The 18,003-nt window shown below is 31.7% G+C and overlaps 1 protein-coding gene across 8 annotated transcripts in view; it reads left to right on the forward strand.

Annotated features, from left to right (window-relative positions):
- The window catches only part of LOC143238850 (mutS protein homolog 5-like), a 105,222-nt gene that overhangs the window by 56,273 nt on the left and 30,946 nt on the right, over window positions 1–18,003 (forward strand). For 7 of the 8 annotated variants that reach the window (XR_013020805.1, XM_076479430.1, XM_076479433.1 and 4 more), the window contains exons 4-11: window positions 1,760–1,840; window positions 7,968–8,054; window positions 8,597–8,718; window positions 10,109–10,218; window positions 14,173–14,208; window positions 14,958–15,040; window positions 15,400–15,445; window positions 17,020–17,158. Coding sequence is in view for 7 of the 8 variants with exons in the window: in XM_076479430.1 (XP_076335545.1) it covers window positions 1,760–1,840; window positions 7,968–8,054; window positions 8,597–8,718; window positions 10,109–10,218; window positions 14,173–14,208; window positions 14,958–15,040; window positions 15,400–15,445; window positions 17,020–17,158 (704 nt within the window). In the remaining variant the exon portion in view is untranslated. Of the gene's footprint in view, window positions 1–1,759; window positions 1,841–6,164; window positions 6,305–7,967; window positions 8,055–8,596; window positions 8,719–10,108; window positions 10,219–14,172; window positions 14,209–14,957; window positions 15,041–15,399; window positions 15,446–17,019; window positions 17,159–18,003 lie in introns of those variants that run through there. The other variant, XM_076479434.1, reaches the window with a different exon arrangement.

Below are 18,003 nucleotides of genomic sequence, written 5' to 3' on the forward strand. Positions count from 1 at the left end.
CCTAATAGGACAGGATAAGTCTATGGATTTACTTTTTTAAAATCCAACATTTTGTTTTCCTATCATTTCATTTTGTTGGAATAACCTCATGATCACCAGCTTCGTTGATGATAAGCTGGAACCATTGCTAGCATGCTCATTGGTTCAATTATCAGCTTCTACGTTTATCCCTGCTGGTATTGGCATCTCAAATGTCATTGGCTCCTACAAAGTTTATAGTTCTTCCACAGTTCATGGGTCCTGACATCAGTCCTTCTATAAATTGGTACGCAGAATAGATTCTGTTTATACCCACTGGTTCTGCTATTTGGTTGAATTGCCACCAGTGGCATTAATGATTATTGTTTGCTGTAAGAGTCTATGGAGGCTTGGCTTCAAGATTTTTTTTTTGTATGTTTGGTAACTAACCATAGATGAGTTTGCTTTGTTACAGCAAAGCAATGTTGTGCTATCTGTTGTGTCTGCTATAGGGAATCAGACCTTTAACTCCAGTGTTGCAAGTCTGTAAACTTAAATGATCCCACAGGAGGACTGAGAAGCCAACAGACTAAAAGAAGGTGCAGGAAAAATTGAATCTTTCCCCACAATGTTAACAATTACCCCAATAGCAGTCTCAGACTCTCTCTCTTCCAGATAGTCGTGCAACAGTAGATCTTAGTACTGGGAAATCCATTACTGATGCCTTGTTGCAAAAAAGTGATGCCATTATCTGAATGTGGTGGTGCTTATAAACAGTACCAGGGTGGAGGGTGCATTGACGTAGGTGGAAAGTGTCATGAGACAAATATCATCAAGGGTAATGAACTGGAGTGTAAAGGTCTGGAGCAAGAAGAGTAAAATCAGAGCAACACTTAGATGGGCAAAGGAAGAAATCCTGTTAGTGGAGGTAAGTATTGTTGAAAATATATTTTAAATTTAAGAAAATGTTAATTTCTCTAAATGTGCTTGCTTTATTGCCACTAAGTTTTAAAGTATTCAGTCACTGAGTTGAACCAAGTATGTGCACAATCATTTTATTAAAGTAATTGATGATATAATTGTTGAAAAATTACCTTAAAATATATATTGTAGGTGCAAGTTGTTACACTGAAAGCTCTTAAAAACAATAACTTTTATTTTCATGGTTTCTCAGAGTTATTTTCTTATAATACTTGACTATAAAATTGGCTTATTAGATTCTTCCTTGTATTCTTTGGTGAAGTGAGTTGATTTGTTAACTGCACTGTCACAAATTCCTTTTTTTAATTTTCACATTTCCTTAGTTTCTGTTTTACACAAACATTCTATGTGAACAGAGCTGGATAGTTACTGGAATTTGATAACTGAGTGTCTTAATCAGTTACATTTGATTATTGAGACTTCAGATATTTTGTTGTCAGAAAGAGTAACAAACAGAAACACTGATTTTGTGTACTCAGTTATGACACTAGTTGTTTAAGTTGAACAACCTTTAATTGATCAAAAATTACAGCGAGAATCATGATGGCAATATTTCAGTTTCTTGAATTGTTGAAATAATAAAAACAGTAATAATTCAGAAACATTAATTTTGTTTAGTTGATTATTTTTGTGACATTAATTGATTTAATCCTTATTTTAATTAGTTGATTATTAAACATGACACTGGTGTAATTAGTGGCATAGGTAAATGATTAGTCAAGTTAATCTCTCAGCTTCATTTATATAAATATTACTAAAGTGGCCTATTAGCCTATTTAAATTCTGACTTAATCCAACAATAATTATTTTAAATTTACAGTAATAGCCCAGGTTGATCCCAGATGCATTATACTTAGCTCAAAAATGGATGAAAGGCTTCTCAAACTAATAAAAGAATATGGTAAGTTTCCCTACAATAATTGCTGTACTTTATTTAAAGATGATCTACATTGTGTTACTTTAATAATGGCTCCACATGCTGCTCATAGAGCACTGGAACTTTGGTCAGTTTGTATTCTACTCCAAGAAGATAATTTATAAGCACAGTTTAGTCATTATCAGAAAGCTGTTTCTTAGAGGAACAGATTTCAGCACAAATGAACAATGAGAAATCTGTTTATGGCTCTTTTTCCTAAATGTTATTTTGAAATTATTCCTAAAATGACACATTTGAAATATTTTGACTAAAGTAGATATTAAAACCATTTTATTTATGTTAACATTAATTGGAGTTTTGTGATGTACCTCTATGGAAAGTTTTCCAATTGAAGAACTATCACACAGTCTCAATTTTTAAACATCATTGTCAGGTCTAGCAACAATGGTTCTAGTTGTTAATTAACCCTTTTGCTATGGGTTTGGTATAATATACATGAGTTTGTCTAAATATTTGCACACATTATGTTTTTGTACTATAACTTACGATACAGTATGTGTATCTTAATTTGGTAGACTTTTAGTAAATATTACAACCTTCTTGTACACAAAAAATAAGATTTTTAATGAAATATTTTTATTAAAGATTTGTTTGTGTAAATAGTGTGTTTTGTTATTAGTCTGAGTCCAAAGAATTTTCATGTTGTGATTAAAACTATTCTGTTAATTGTTTTAGTGAATTAGTATTTTATTATATACAATCACATTTCAATTATTATTATTATTATATATAAAAGTATTACTGTTTAGAAATAAATTATTAAACTTATTTTTCTTAAAATATGGAACAATAAGTCAAGAAGTAAAGCAAACAATTATCTCTTCTCACTATGACCCTTGTACTCAGTTGCTGCTGGACATAGATTGCTAAGTCTTTTAAAATTTTGCATATGGAGGATAACAGACAAAATTTTTTTTAGGTTTTATATATACAGATTAATAACCAAACAAATCATAAATAACTACACTGATACTATAGAGTTCAACTATAATTTATTAATCTTAGTAACTAAGATGTATTTAGATTTTAAAAAATGTGAAACTTTGAACAGACTGAAAACACAACCTATCTCACTGAAATCTTGGACTGAAAGAATGTGGTGGCCTTTTCACAGATTAAAATGACTGAGAAAATCACTCTGGGGACATTCTAAGCTGTTGATTGGTTATTCACATGTCATATATTGAAGTGTATAAAGGGGACTGTTTCTAAAAATATAAAGAGTTGAATGGGGCCACCATGTTTGATTCAGTACATGAACTATATCTCAGTGAAATAAAAAGATATGATGTTCTTATTTTATATTCTAGCTTGACAGTATTAGTAATTTAAGTTCCTAATTTTTACTAAACTACAGATTTAGTATTTTGACATCACAAACATCTAATTTTAAATAACACTGCATTCAACATACCAATGTGACTCACTAAAATCTGTATTTGGATGTTTTCTTTTGTTATTTACTTTTAAATTAAGAAATTAACTTGTATAATATTAAAGTTTGAATTATGATCTACAATTTAAATGCAAGTCAACAAACTAAATGACATGGCCTTTGACCCATGACTCATGCAAAAGGGTTAACTTGTACAGAATATGTGTCATGACTTACAGCGTGCGTCTTAGTAATGTTAAGTGTAGTTCATACCTTATTTGTGTCTCCTGTTTCTTTTCTGTGTAGGTTAGTTAAAACTGTAATCAGTATGTCCAAGCTACTGCAAAATAAATAAAACTTTCTTTGTTTGTTAAAAGGTTTAAACATTAGAAAATACCTGTCATTTTTTTATAATGTTTATTAAGCAGTGTTATTAATCTTAGGCAAAATAATTTTTTATTATTTTCTCTCGAGTATTTCAGTACAAATCATAATTAAATAGTATGATTTCCAAAATGTACCTCTACTGACAATATAGCTATTCTTTGACATCGGCTTTGCCTACCTAAACATTGGTTTCATATACTTCAGTCTTTTATACCCCATTAAAATGCTCTTTGCAATATCTAATTTGCAAGTTTTTCTCCAGTCTCTTCAGTGCATCTTCTATCCCAGTACTGTTTACAAACATTACACTTAGTTAATATAATTGCTTTTTCTTGACAAAGCATTAGTCTTGGTTTTTTCTGAAGTTGTATTACGCTTCATCCCATTATGGATTTTGATTTTTGTACTTCATTGTGGATTTCAGTATAATTATTTAGAAAAAAACACACCAAAAAATCAGACCAAATTAGATGTAGTATCTGTGGGTATGAATTCCTGCATTACAGTTGTCAGCAAGGCATCTAATCCAACCTCCCATACTTCTTCTTTGTTATTTAGCATCTCTCTGCTGTTGGGGGGTCACTTTCAGTTAGGACTAGGGCTACCCATGTTTTTATCCACTGAGAGATGGAGATATTCATTTAACCTGGAGTGTTTTCTTCTAGGACTTCTGATGTTACCTTTTTTGTTATTGCCATGGAGAAATTGAAGTGTTTTCTAACACTTTTCTTTATTAAGTTGGCTTATCACAAGACCAGTTTGGATCTACCTCTTCCTCCTTTTCTTCAATTAATCATTTGGATTTGTGAGATGTTTGGGGGACTGTTTATTTTTTCCTACTTCCTGATTTTTCTGGTTCAAACTGGGACATTTACTGGTTTATTACATGAGGAGAGAGAGAGACCTTGTACCCTCCTTTGTCTGTTTGCTTTTTATAACTCCGAATGCAAAGTGGTCACATCCTAAGTCTTTAGTTGAGCATAGGTTCTATGTCATCTCCATAATTTCTCGGGCAAGTGAAATATTCCTTGCCTGCTTGATTGGAGAGTGAGAATGGATTTCATAATTACAAACTGGATGAGTCCTGTTTCTTTGGTTTAGTATGGGATACATGATCCCGTCATTCCAAGTCTGGGAAGTTAGGTGTTGCCTTTTGGATTTCTTCAGGTAGAGGAGAAAATTTGTCCACTTCAGTATTGCTTACTTTCTCTTCGTAATTCTGGTGTTTTGAAACTCATCACTCTATGGCTACAGGTTGGGATCCATTGAAAAGTATATCTATATGTAACATTGCTGTCTTAATTGCCTTAGCCATCAATGTGGGATATATGGACCCCTTAATTCCAATCCATAGTTGTGGAACCTAGGCTATATGGTTTGGGCTGGTCAATAATGATTATTACTAATGTAATATTCCACCCATGATACAGGAACTAGCTCTGGATGAATAGCATACATGTTCCCCTAATTGGGTACTGACTCTCTCCCGCCCTGACTCCCTGCTAAGATACAGTGTAAGTCTCAAAAGTGACTATGTTATCTAAGTGAGGTGCTTATATACAGTACCTGGATAGAGGGCATATTGTTGAGGGTTGAGAAGTTTGCAAATTAGATATTTCCAATGGGGATTTAAGTGAGATATAAAAAACTAGACCATGCAAGGTTAATTCTTAAATAGGCAAAGCCAATGTCAAAGAATAATTAAATTATCAGTAAAGATAAGTATTATTGGAGATAGGTGTTCAGTTTAGGAAAATATTAACTTTCATATTACAGTCTGCCAAAAATAGATCATAATTAAATAATATTTTTTTATTATTATTTCTCCTAAATGTTTCTATGTAAGCAGTGTGCCACTTGAAATTTAATTTTATTCATAAGAGTAAATTTTGTTTTGATATCATATCTTACTTCCTTTCACAACATAGCTTTTCTTGATTAGTGCTGCCCTCTATCAATAAAGTTTTAATGCTCACCACTAGCTTTTCATCTCCCACTTCTGCATATCTATCTGCAAATGATCATGCAACAGTTCTCCATCGATATGAGTGTGACACAACTCCTATCATAACCAACACCCTCTTCATATTTTCTCTCATGAATCATTCTTAACTGACAGTATGAATGTGCTGGTTTATAGCATGTTTTTCCATCATTTATATTCCTGACACAGTCATAAAAGAGCAAAGACTATATCTGGATCAGATGTATCATGGTCTCTCACTGAGGTGTGATGTTTTCTATTTTGGTCCCACATCTCCTTGACTCTCTTTGGTCACTTTCTAAAAGGTGATCAGTCTTTTCCAGTTTTCTTCCAGTTTGCTGTGGGATACTAGCTATTTTGTGAGTGAAGCTAAGATATCATATTGGAAGTTTGAATTTTTCTACACTAAAAATGTATTTCCAATAGATATGCACCTTCTCTTATATTTCCTACCTAGCCTACCACTTCCAATGATATGTGTTGTAGGTCTTCTAACCAATCTCAATGTGAATAACAGGTGTAACTATGAAGAGGGTTGTGCCATTCCATTGGTGGAAACCTGCTGAATGATTATTTGCATGTGGATATGCAGAAGGAGAAGGTGGAAGGCTAGTGGTGAGCATTGAAAATGTGCTCTGATAAAGGGCAGTACTAGTTGAGAAAAGCTGTTTTGTGAGTGGAGGTAAGTATCTATCACACATATATTTTCAGTGTCAGAAAATGCTGACTTTTGTGAATAATGTTTATCAGAAGAGGATAGTACAAAAAAACATGACTTAGTGTGTAATTGAAGAATAATTTAATATATGCTGTGCATATTAAATTATACAGTATTTCAGTAGGTTTCAGTGACTTATAAAACACCTATTCAGTAAGGAGAGAAAGCTAGGTTTTGATATGTCATTACTTTTTATATGTATTACTTTTAGAAATATAACATTAACATCTTTTTCCCTTATTTACAAAATGAGACCCAAAACTCAAGCACTTTTGAATAGCTGACTATTCTTCAACTATTCAAAAGTACTCGAGTTTTGGGTCTTGTTTTTGAAAATATTACCTTTCTAGGTCATCCTATGTGCTAACTACTTAACCTGAATCTGTTTTCCTTAAACAACATCAGCTAGTAATTTCAAAGATTGAAGCTGTATTATTTTTGTTTGAATATAATTTTTTTTTTACTATAATAGTGGCCATACTTAAAGAAACAAGTAATTTCTAGTGACCATGTGCATCTTTTCAAATGTCTACATTAACAATATTTTAAGTCTAGAACAGTAATTATTAACCAAAAAGCCTACTGTTTGTTTGTAACCAATATGTACAGACTGTTCCTTTACCAAACTAATTATTTTAAAATGACAAAAAAAATATTAACATCTTACAATACTACACAATATTACTTTAAGTTTTGAGTATAATAATACCAGAGTGTCATTGTTAATGGCCATCAGAGCATGTAGTAAATAGATTTGATAACTGCACAGCCAGTTAATTTTGATTTTAACTTGTTTGTTAATCATATGAAATGTTTGATACAAAGCTTGTCTAACACATTAACAATGTGATCTGTATTAGTGATGAATCTTAAAAATTCTTCCAAGCAGTGTCATGGTTCAGACTCCCCACCCATAAACACCATAAGGGCCTATGAAAACATGATATTCTTCTTACCCAACCAGAATTTTAATTTATTTATTAGGAAGACAGGAATTATGTCTGCTGATAGAGATACTGACATCAGCCATATATGTCCATTATGAAAGGTCACTTGTTTCTTTTTAAAGAAATTGCCTAAAAGGTTTGATAGATTCTAAATCATGTGTTTCCTTTAATCTGGAAGTGTAAAGAAGAAAAAAGGAACTTTTTAAATGTTGGAATTTGGTAACATTTTAAAAATGCTATACTTTGAATATTTACCATAGTTTTTTAAGTTAATATTTATTAGTAAAAGCAAAATAATAATTCCAACTATTCAATAGGTAATTTGGAATTGAACATCTTTTTCATATAATTGATAAGTAGGTGGTGAAAGGCTCACTAGCATAGGTTCTGATGCTGTTTCTAGATATTCATTTACTAAAGACCAGGACCCTCAGAAAGCTCAGCAGTAAATCTGAAGGGTTATAACTAAATACAGTCTTTTGTTATTCATGATGGGTCCAGCACAGATAGACCACTGAGTAATATTGTGCTTAACAAAAACAAACAAATTAAAGATCATCAGATATGTTGGTCTTTTTAAACACTTGAAGCTTTTCAGAAATTCATTTTTTATATTTGATATTGCTGTTTCTTCTTAATTAAAGCTACACCTTGCTTTGTTTTTCAAAAATCAAACTTAGCTCAGAGTCCAGACAAGGAAAACACAGACAGTGAGGAGTTTCTTACACTTGACAGTTTTGTTCAAGTGATGCCCAGCATTGATTTCTGTGAGTGATTCTTATTGTATCTTCCTTGTTGGTTCTTTACACCATAGAAAGTGTGTCACTTAAAGCCATGAGCACAAACCAACTGAAGTGATTAAAGAAGTAATATCTTGTTTAATATTTCCCATTTTCTAGTACGTGACACTTACTTTTCACAATGCTTACAAGTTCAAAGGATCATCAAAAAATATATCCCATAATTCCTCAAGTGAATAACACATTTCTCAGCCTTGTGTCTGTGGCTTTAAGTTTTGTAAAAGGTCAAACCAGTAATTAATATTAATTTTATGAATGTAGACACTATTATTATGCATTTGTTTTGTATGATATATTAGTATGAGCAAGAAATATCATTCGATTTTTATGAAAGTTATTTCTGTTTGTGACATTGTGGTTTTAGCTTAGTATGTTTCATTTGTTAAATAATCTAGTGAAAGTATAATTTTTTATTTTTACGTATCTAGTGAAGAAGGTCTTGTAAGCTGCAGAATTTTAATCTCATGTCCTTAATTTCTGTACCTTTTATATTCCTGTATATAATGTAGCATACGAAGCTGCTAAACGTCGACTGAACTTTATAAACCTTCCCTTTATGCCTCCCAACCTCACAGACGATGAAAGACACATTTTCCTCTCTTCCCTCCTTGATTTCACAAATGTTTCCATGGTAACTGTTTTGTTATTTGTGTATTTAATGAATTAGTTATTTGATGGACCTGACAAAGCAGAAAATATCTGAATATTTGAAGAAGTCAGAGTTTACCTGTTTGAAGTTTATCTTCTTGAGAAATAAGTTGAACTTTTTTGTGACAAATAGACATTAAACGTATGTGTGTGTGTTTATGTTAGAAAACTCACATTTTTTGTTTTTTTATAAAACCTTTTTTAATTTACAGGTTTTATAGCATCTCAGGTTATTATTTAATATATATCTTCCACAACCAGAAAACAACTAAAGACTTATTTGAAAAATAATAGATTTAAGTTTAAAATTGATGTAAAGTATACAGATTCTGTTTTCAATTTAAATCCATTTCATTTTTTTAGTTTTATATCAAATTAAAAAACTCATGTTACAAAATCAATTATTACTGACCTTCCAAATCAAAACCTAATTTAGAAGTCTGTAAAGTAATATCAAAATTAAAATTCCACAGACTACAGATTTTATTTCTTAAAAATGCTTAACTTACTTTGTTGTGTATGATCTTAGTTTCATATGAGTTGCTCAAATTGATGTGCTTAAATATGTATCTCAAACTTAAATTTAATTGGTAGACCAGAAAGCAGGAATTATTTAAGAATAGAGGTTCTTTTCATTGTAATTCAAAAATTCTAACGTGTGTCTTAAAAGGCTTTACTTGTAGAGAACTTTAAGTTGGAAAACTAATTTCAGATTAAGAGTTAATTCACATATGTGTTAAAAATCTGGAAGAATTATCCCCCCATTATTTCAAAAATGTCTTATTAACTGTTTTAGTGCTTCTGTCCGTTTTAATTGAAAAATCATCAGATGAGATAAATAGGAATTCAGAGGCATATTTTAAACATATCTTAAATATACTGCAAATGAATAAAGAAAGAGTTTGGTTAAAAAAGAAAGGATGCAAGTTTTCTTGCCCTTTTTTAAGTGAAATTACTCTGAATTACAGTATGTGTGTATTAAAGTTCACCTCAAAAATCACTTCTTTTAATACTAGAAATGACTGTTTTAACCTCATCTCTTATTTTAACAGCCAGAAACCCTGCTTGTAGCTGTATTATTGTCATGTTTTCTACATTTTTAAAATTCTCAATTACTGATACACAGGTTAGGTAGTTAAAAATTTGATAGGTGTCCATTGTCCATATTTTTGAGTACCCATGCTGGACTCCAGAGGAGATTTTTTATATTTTAATTATAACCTAGCACACTAAAAGAGCAAATAGTAGCTGACTGATGTAAGATAGTAATACTGTTTTCAGTCAGAGTTTTACAAATGAGATAAATTACTATATCTTAGACTACTGTAGATGAGAGCATGTTGAAATGTTTCATATGTTTGTTGTTATGATAGGTCAGAGCTACTGGAGGTTTGTTAAAGTTTCTAGAAAAAAATAGGATTGGCATACAACTCGAAAGTGAAAATTCAAGAATACCAGTTCTTGGTTTATCTTCCTTTACATTGTAAGTAACTAACTGGCTTCATACAAAGAAAGATTGTAAAAACATGTGAGATATAGAGGAAAATATATATGTTAAAACTGCTGGTTTGAGTTGAGAAAATTTTTATGTAGAGGAGCGAACAATGTTTCAACATTCTTTAGTCATCATCAGGTTCACAAAGAAAGAAAGAGGTAACTGACCGATAGCTGACTATATGTTTGAAGGCGGTTGTGTAAATGAGTGTAGGAATGTAGAGGGCGTGCTTAGATGTTGGATTATATTTATTAATATAGGTATAAAGATGTTCCTTTGTATTGGTTTATTTTGTACTTGAGTTGTTGTATAAGTAAGGCTTCTTTAATTTTGCATTTGTTTGTGTTTGTTTCTTTATTTAGTATTTGGGTTTTTTCTATGGTTATGTTGTGTTTATTTGTTTTGCAGTGTTCAAAAACGTGTGAAGGTGAATTTTGTGTTCTTTGAATCTGGTTTCCATTTATCTACTTGTTTCTCCAATATAGAAGTTGTGACAGTTATCACATTCTATTTTATAAAGAATGTTGGTGTTGTGTTTGTCAATGTAGTTTTTACAGAGTATAGGCCTTAGTTTTGTGCCTGGTTTTTGAATAAATTTGGTATTAATTGGAATGCCATATTTTGTTACTAGTTTTTGCCAAATGTTGGTTATTTTTCTGCTGATGTTGGGAATATATGGTATGCAGCAGTGTATGGTTTTGTGATTTTTTTAATTTGTGGGATATATTTACTTTTGTTAGTTGATTTTGCTTTTTGTTTAGGTGTGTGCATATAATGTTTTCTACGATTTGTGGAGGAAACTCATTGATGTTGATGAAGTATTGTTTTATTTTGTGTAATTCATCGTTAATTTTATCTGGTGAGCATAGTTTTATGGCTGTGTTTATTTGGTTTCTTAGTATGTTGAATTTTTGTTTTGTTTCATGTGCTGAGTCCCAAGGAATGTACCTTTATGAACCTGACGATGACCAAAGATGGTCGAAATGTTGTTCGCTCCTCTACATAAAAATTTTCTCAACCCAAACCAGCCATTTTTACACACATATTTTTCTTGTCATGTGAGATGTAGGCTTGATAGCATTCACATCTACCCATTATCTTTTGTTTTTTAGTGTGATTTTTGTTATGTAGTTTGTAGAACTACTGAATAGAGATTATAACTGATGGATGGTGAATCCATTGATTCTATTTCTTTAGATGCCACTTGAAACTAAAATACATTTTATAATGTTGTTGAATCGTAGCTTATACCTCGGTTTTACTTGTTTAGACTGCGTTACACTAAATTGTTCTTTTGCTGAGTTATTCATTGTTTGGAAGTATTTTTAATGCTTTTCTCAATAGTGATGTAAATTTTACTTAAATGTTTTCCATTGAAAATAGACTTGCACCCAACAAAATAGAACCAATGACATGCTGAAGAGGTGGGAAGGTAAATGGATAGATACATCCAGAACAGAAACATTAAACCAGCTGTGTGAGGGGAGTGATAGCAATAAAGATGACATCTTAATATAAAATTATAAAAAAAACCTTTAACTCAAGTATTTTCAAAAGGTGGACCTCTCTCCTTCAATTTCTGTTTGAAAAAAAGCAAGTTCCACTTTTTAAGAACCTCTGGGTTATAGGGTTTTTATCATTTTACATTAAGACTTCTTAAACCTACATATTTTTCTGACATCATGAATAAAGATGAAGTGATTCTAACCTACGTAACTGTAAGATTGATTGCTGTGTTAATATTTAAATTGTACTTATAAGTTTGTGTTTTGATAACATCTAAAGTTGGGTGTGGACTAGACCCATAGTTTAAACTGTGATATACTTCTAAGTATATTTTTCAGTTTCAGATCTGGCAACTTTATATGTGTCACAGTCAATTCCAGTATTTGTTTAAGAGTAGCTACATAACTGTCATATTTAACTGGTTGGCAGTTCTGGATTAGGGTTAATCTTTGAGCTGGTCGTTTAAACCAAATATTTTGTTGGATGCTACTCAGGTTTAACATACAAATATCAATACATTCTTCACCTGCATGTTATCATAGAAATGTTGGGGATAATGAATGAATTCTTAAAGCAAGAAATTGTTTTTTATGAAAAATGCTTCTACAGGATTCCTTTTATTAGGAATTCCTTTTAATTGTGATGTACAATTTGTTTGAAGGTACTATTACAATTATATTGATTCTAATAGGGTTTATAAATTTGAATTTAGGTAATGTTCCTTTTTTTAACACCTAATCCTGGTTCTTCTGTACAGAAAATATATTGGTTGTTACTTGTTATTGCAAGTTTATAGACTTGATCACCTTTCAGTTATCTTTAATCACAAAGTTTTTAAGAAAGGAGGAAAATGAAAGAAAGAGCCAGCTGGTCTTGTGGTAGAAAGCATGTTTCAAATCATAAAGCTGTCAACTTGAAATAGTGCACAAGATTGTATTTATATATTATTGTGAATAAATGAACTATGAATCATTAGTTTTATTACAGCTAGGTTTTAGTGAGAAACAGTGTCTTTTTCTATTGATATCTATCTACGAGATGTTGCATGCTAATTTTGACTGTTTCGAACTTTGTTGCTGGTATTTGTAACTCTACTGTGTATAGTGTGTAACAAAAGACGGTCATCCAGGATTTTGTAAATAGCAACTTTATTTAGTGTGGGTTGTGTGCATTATATTAAGATGATTCTGAATATGTAAATGAGCAAGTTATGTGACAACCACAGTAGATAAAAAGTTGTGATGGAAATGAATGTATTGAAACTATATTATGTTTGCTGTTTCTTAAGTAGTGTGATGTTGCTAAAAGTTAACAGCTTTTTGGAAGGATATGTAACAGCTGTTTTCAAAATAAAATATTGATACACTCAAATCGTTAAGCTGTGTTCAGATTGGGGATTTAGAATTCTCATAACAAAGTGATTCCTTGTGGATCAACTTGTGGCACCAGGACCATTCAAAAAGACCTGCAACAAATCATACCCCAACTATGGTAAACAGTGTATAATATCTTGTAATAGGTAGTAAAAACTGTCCACATGTTTCATGCCACAGTACATAATATAATTAAATGAGATCATCAATTGGAGAAGCAACACAAGATCCATTTATGATATATCCATTCAACAGTTGCATACCTCAAACTGCTGGAGAATGAAATCGTTACTTGTGATTTTCAGTGTGAAAATAATCGTGGTAAAGTTGTCTCTTGCAGTGCCTTTGGACTTCTTTATGATCAGATTGTTGAAACATGCATTAGGAAACCGTTGTCACCTTACATTAGATAGATGATACGAAGCTAGCAGGGAGGAGTGTTGCACCTTGGATATGACAGACTCATAATTCAGTAGTGTGGAAACTAAACTGCAGAAAAGTTGTAAAAATCCTGCATAGTTTAGAATGTGAATTAAGGTAACATGGAATATAATGAGGTCCCAAATTTGTTTTGACATGATGTGATGAAGTTATGTGTGTGTGTATAGAGGCTGTTTTATGACAGTTTCTATCATTAAAGACGTCTGTTCCCCAAACTTTGCAAGTTTTCGAAAACTTGGAAATCATAACATATTGTTTCTAAATGAGAGAAACTGATAATTAACCCTTATATTATTGTTTTATTTTTTATACTGTTCACCAGTGATGGGGTCCATCATATTGTAGTTTGACCAGTTACAAAACTCACTCTAAAGAACTGACCAATAAGATTACTTGAAATCATTCATTTTCAAGGTAAAACACATAGGTCTCAATAGTATTTAGTGGAACTGATTACAGTATTTCTAAATCTTGGTGGACACACATTTTAGACAAATCTGGTATAAACCCAGTGGAGTCAACATATACTCTGTTGTAATTCTAGGGTTTCAACATCTGATGGGGTTTCTAAAAATAATTTAATTCAGGTTAGATGTATACAATATCTTTTCTGTAATTTCAGGGAGAAGATTTTATGGATGGATGAAAATACCTACAGGTAAAGGTTAGATTAAGTGTTTTTAATGTATTAGGATGGTTATGGTCATGTAAAAGTTAAATTACACATTTGTTAGTATATCAGGATGGTTATGGTCATGTAAAGGTTAGAATACAGTTTTGTTAGTGTATCAGGATGGTTATGGTCATGTAAAGGTTAGATTACAGTGTTGTTAGTGTATCAGGATGGTTATGGTCATGTAAAGGTTAGAGTACAGTGTTGTTGCTGTACCAGGATGGTTATGATCACGTAAAGGTTAGATTAAAGTGTTGTTAGTGTATCGGGATGGTTATAGTCATGTAAAGGGTAAGTTACAGTTTTGTTAGTGTACCAGGATTGTTATGGTCATGTAAAGGTTATATTTCAGTGTTGTTACTATATTAGAATGGGTATGGCCATGTAAAGGTTAGATTGCAATGTTGGTAGTGTATCAGGATGGTTATTGTCATGTAAAGGTTAGATTACAGTGTTTTTACTGTATCAGGATGGTTATGGTCATGTTTTATTAAAGTTCTAAGCCATTTATGAAACAATGGGTGGAATAAAATTATTAAGGATTTGAGCCTGTTTAGTTTTGAAGAAGTGTAAATGGTACATAAACAAAAGATACACTACTCAACGAACTACTTTGACTAAAGTGTTTATAGATGAAATTTTGTACTGTGAAATTGCTGTATACATGAGCTATCAACTTGTTATAGTTTAGGTTTTGTTATATCTTGTGAACTAGTTTTTCTTTTTTGCAACAGTGCATTACAGGTTTTTTATGAAGAATGGCATCCTTCTGTGTATAAAAGTTCAAGTGGAAGAAAAGAAGGCTTGAGTCTCTATGGTACAGTTAATACTTTGTTAGATATATTTCAAAACTAGAATATATAGCATTTGATGTGGTGGAATGTGTTTTTACATGCAAATTTATTACCTGAACAAAATGCTTTTGTAATGAAGCTGTCAGTTACTAAAGAAAGAAGGACATTATACATTGTGAAATTACTGGTAAATATTTTTGTTAAATTTTAATCACTTCAAAGCATTAGCTGTTTAATACAATTAGAATAAAAGCATATTTTAGACAAATCATTTGATTAATTTATGATTATTACTATCTGTATTGATATACAATAACAAATGGGTAACTATTTTAACGTATAAGATTGGTAATGAGTGTGTTTCTCTGGTATATAAATCCAGGTATACTGAATCGCTGCAAGACATATCAAGGTAGCAAAGAACTTAGGTAAGTGAACTAAATAAAGGATAGGTTCAGTAAAGTAAATGTCTAATATTCTCAGGTGCAATGGTTTCTTCCTAGAGTAACAGGTTACATAGAATGACAGGAGGTTTGATCAGGAAATATATCATGGAGCAAATCTTATTTCTTTGACTTTGACTGAATTTGTGAGAGAAAGAGACTGAACACAGTTTAAAACAAAATGAAAAAAATCATTATTCATATCCACCAACACAATGAAACTAGTGTGTGTGTGTAGTAGTAGTAGTTGAAGTCTTAGAAGCTAGATCTTTAGAAGTTATTCCAGACTGGAAACATTAAATATTCAAACATCTTATAGTTCCCTCAGGATGGGGGTATAGCCCCACATGACTGGTCATGTCCAGTGAAACATGAGGATGGAGTTTAGTTGTGGGAACTGACTTGACCTTCCAGTGTAAAAGGTGTCTGACAACCTTTACATATAATGTGTAATTTTGCAGAAATTTTTCCAAAAGAGAGATAAAACTTATACCTCAGGTGATTGACTCAGAACAATAAGTAGCAAGAGCAACAGGTGTTTATTGTGTTTCTTAACATATGTTATATATGAAATCTGCATGTAACTGATATGTAGTATGACTACATACTACAGGTGAAGCACCAACCAAATATTTTTATGAGGAAGTTTGATGGAAGAGAGAGAAAATTAAAATACATACAAATAAAGTAGATGAAAGAAACAAATGTAGCTTGGCAAAAATAGAAGTTGGAGAGAATAAACTTGTTGAAGTAACTAAAAGGAATGGAGATGGGTTACTGAGGGAGTTAAAAAGAGTTGAGAGATTAAGTTGTATGAACTAGTTAAAAACAAGAACGAGGAACATAGATAAGTAGGCTTGTAGAGGACAGCAATAACAAACACTAAGGTGAAACGTGGGCATCATGTGTAATGTTTGAGGTTAACAAACATACCTCTGATAGTTTGTCATTGCTCTATAGTGTTGTTAACTCTTAGATGATAATTAATACAATAAATCTGTTGGTTGCAAGACCAGTTCCATGAATGGCCGAGGTAGGTATCTGTACCTTCTAGTGCAACTGAACAATGATAGAAAGGCCACCAGATGGAAACAGATATGATTTTTCTCTATCTATACAACAACTTTAAAGTTTGCTTGTTAGAAACATATTATTGGAGATGTTAACTGTTTGAGCTGGCTCTTAAACCTAGTCTTAAGTTTCTTTGAAATAAAAGTAGTTTGTTTAAACAGATACTATATTATAGAAGTTGAAAAATAGACTAGTTTTGCTTTCAATATGGGAAAATTTTTTTTTCCAATATTCAGTATTGTACACACAAAAGCTGTTGTAATCTAACAAATTAGGACTGTGTTACCAGTCAAAAAGTTTTAAATTACTTTTAAACTTTTTCATAGTCTTTTAATGAAATATTTGTTCTAACTTGTTTTATGATTTTGAAGAAGGCAGCAGGAAGTTATTTATATATAAATAAACTCATGTTTTGAATATTAATTTATAAGACAAATGTTTATGGTTACAAAACCTAGCATATAAACCAAAAACATCTTGTATTCTAGAAATATGCTTTTACGTCCTACCCAAAACTTGGAGATACTTACACAAAGACAAGAAGCTGTAGGTTTCTTCCTTGCCACAGAGAACATGGAAACTACCACCACAATCCAGGACTGCCTAAAACATATAAAAAATATCCCAGTATGTCGAAAGACTTTTCCTAAAACTTGTTCCAAGACAAACTTATCTTCATTTCTACTTTATCTTTATCCCAATGAAAGATTATCTGATTTGCTTGTGTAAAAATTGGCATGAATTCTACTATGATTGCTCCATGCTTTATACCCCATTATATCGTTTCTAATGATTTTAATCTCATGACTCCACCTATCTCAATGCACCCTCTGTACCCAATAAGCTCCTTGTTATTTTCTCTTTTTCACTTTACTTGATGGCAGAATTATGAAGATGGTCTTACATGGTTCTCTTCAGTACTATTACTACATTTGTAACTTTCTCTTTTAATTATTTTAAATCTTTCTCATGGAGCTTCAGTTTATTATTTTCTTGATTTTGCTTTTAAAAAAATAAGAGAGATATTTTTGAAATATGAATACTCACATTCGTGTCTCGGATGTGTAGTCACCTGATGCCCATCATTTTCCACCTTACAGGACTAATGTCAACAGAGTGTCAGGAGAGGGGGCACCATCTGCAGTGAACATACAGTTCTTTGTATGCAGAGAAGTAGAGATTTATATTCAGTCTGGTGCTTTTTATTCTGTTGGCTCTGAGGCTGAGTTGTAAGGAGGTCAAGAGTAAACTAGTGGGAGTCTGGACTTTATTTTTCTAGCACCTTCCTTTGCTCATACAGCTATTCATAAACCTTGGATGGATATTCTATCCCCTGCACCCTTTTTACAACTATGTTTATAATGTTTTGAGTATTTCTCCTGTGGCTTATAAAGCTTCTCCTTTATTTGGAGAAACTAGTTCTTCTGATTACCTGGTTCTTCTTTGGTCTTTTTTTCTGTCTGTTTACATGA

This window comes from Tachypleus tridentatus, chromosome 13 (assembly GCF_004210375.1).
Source record: "Tachypleus tridentatus isolate NWPU-2018 chromosome 13, ASM421037v1, whole genome shotgun sequence".
In the NCBI taxonomy this organism is placed as follows: domain Eukaryota; kingdom Metazoa; phylum Arthropoda; class Merostomata; order Xiphosura; family Limulidae; genus Tachypleus; species Tachypleus tridentatus.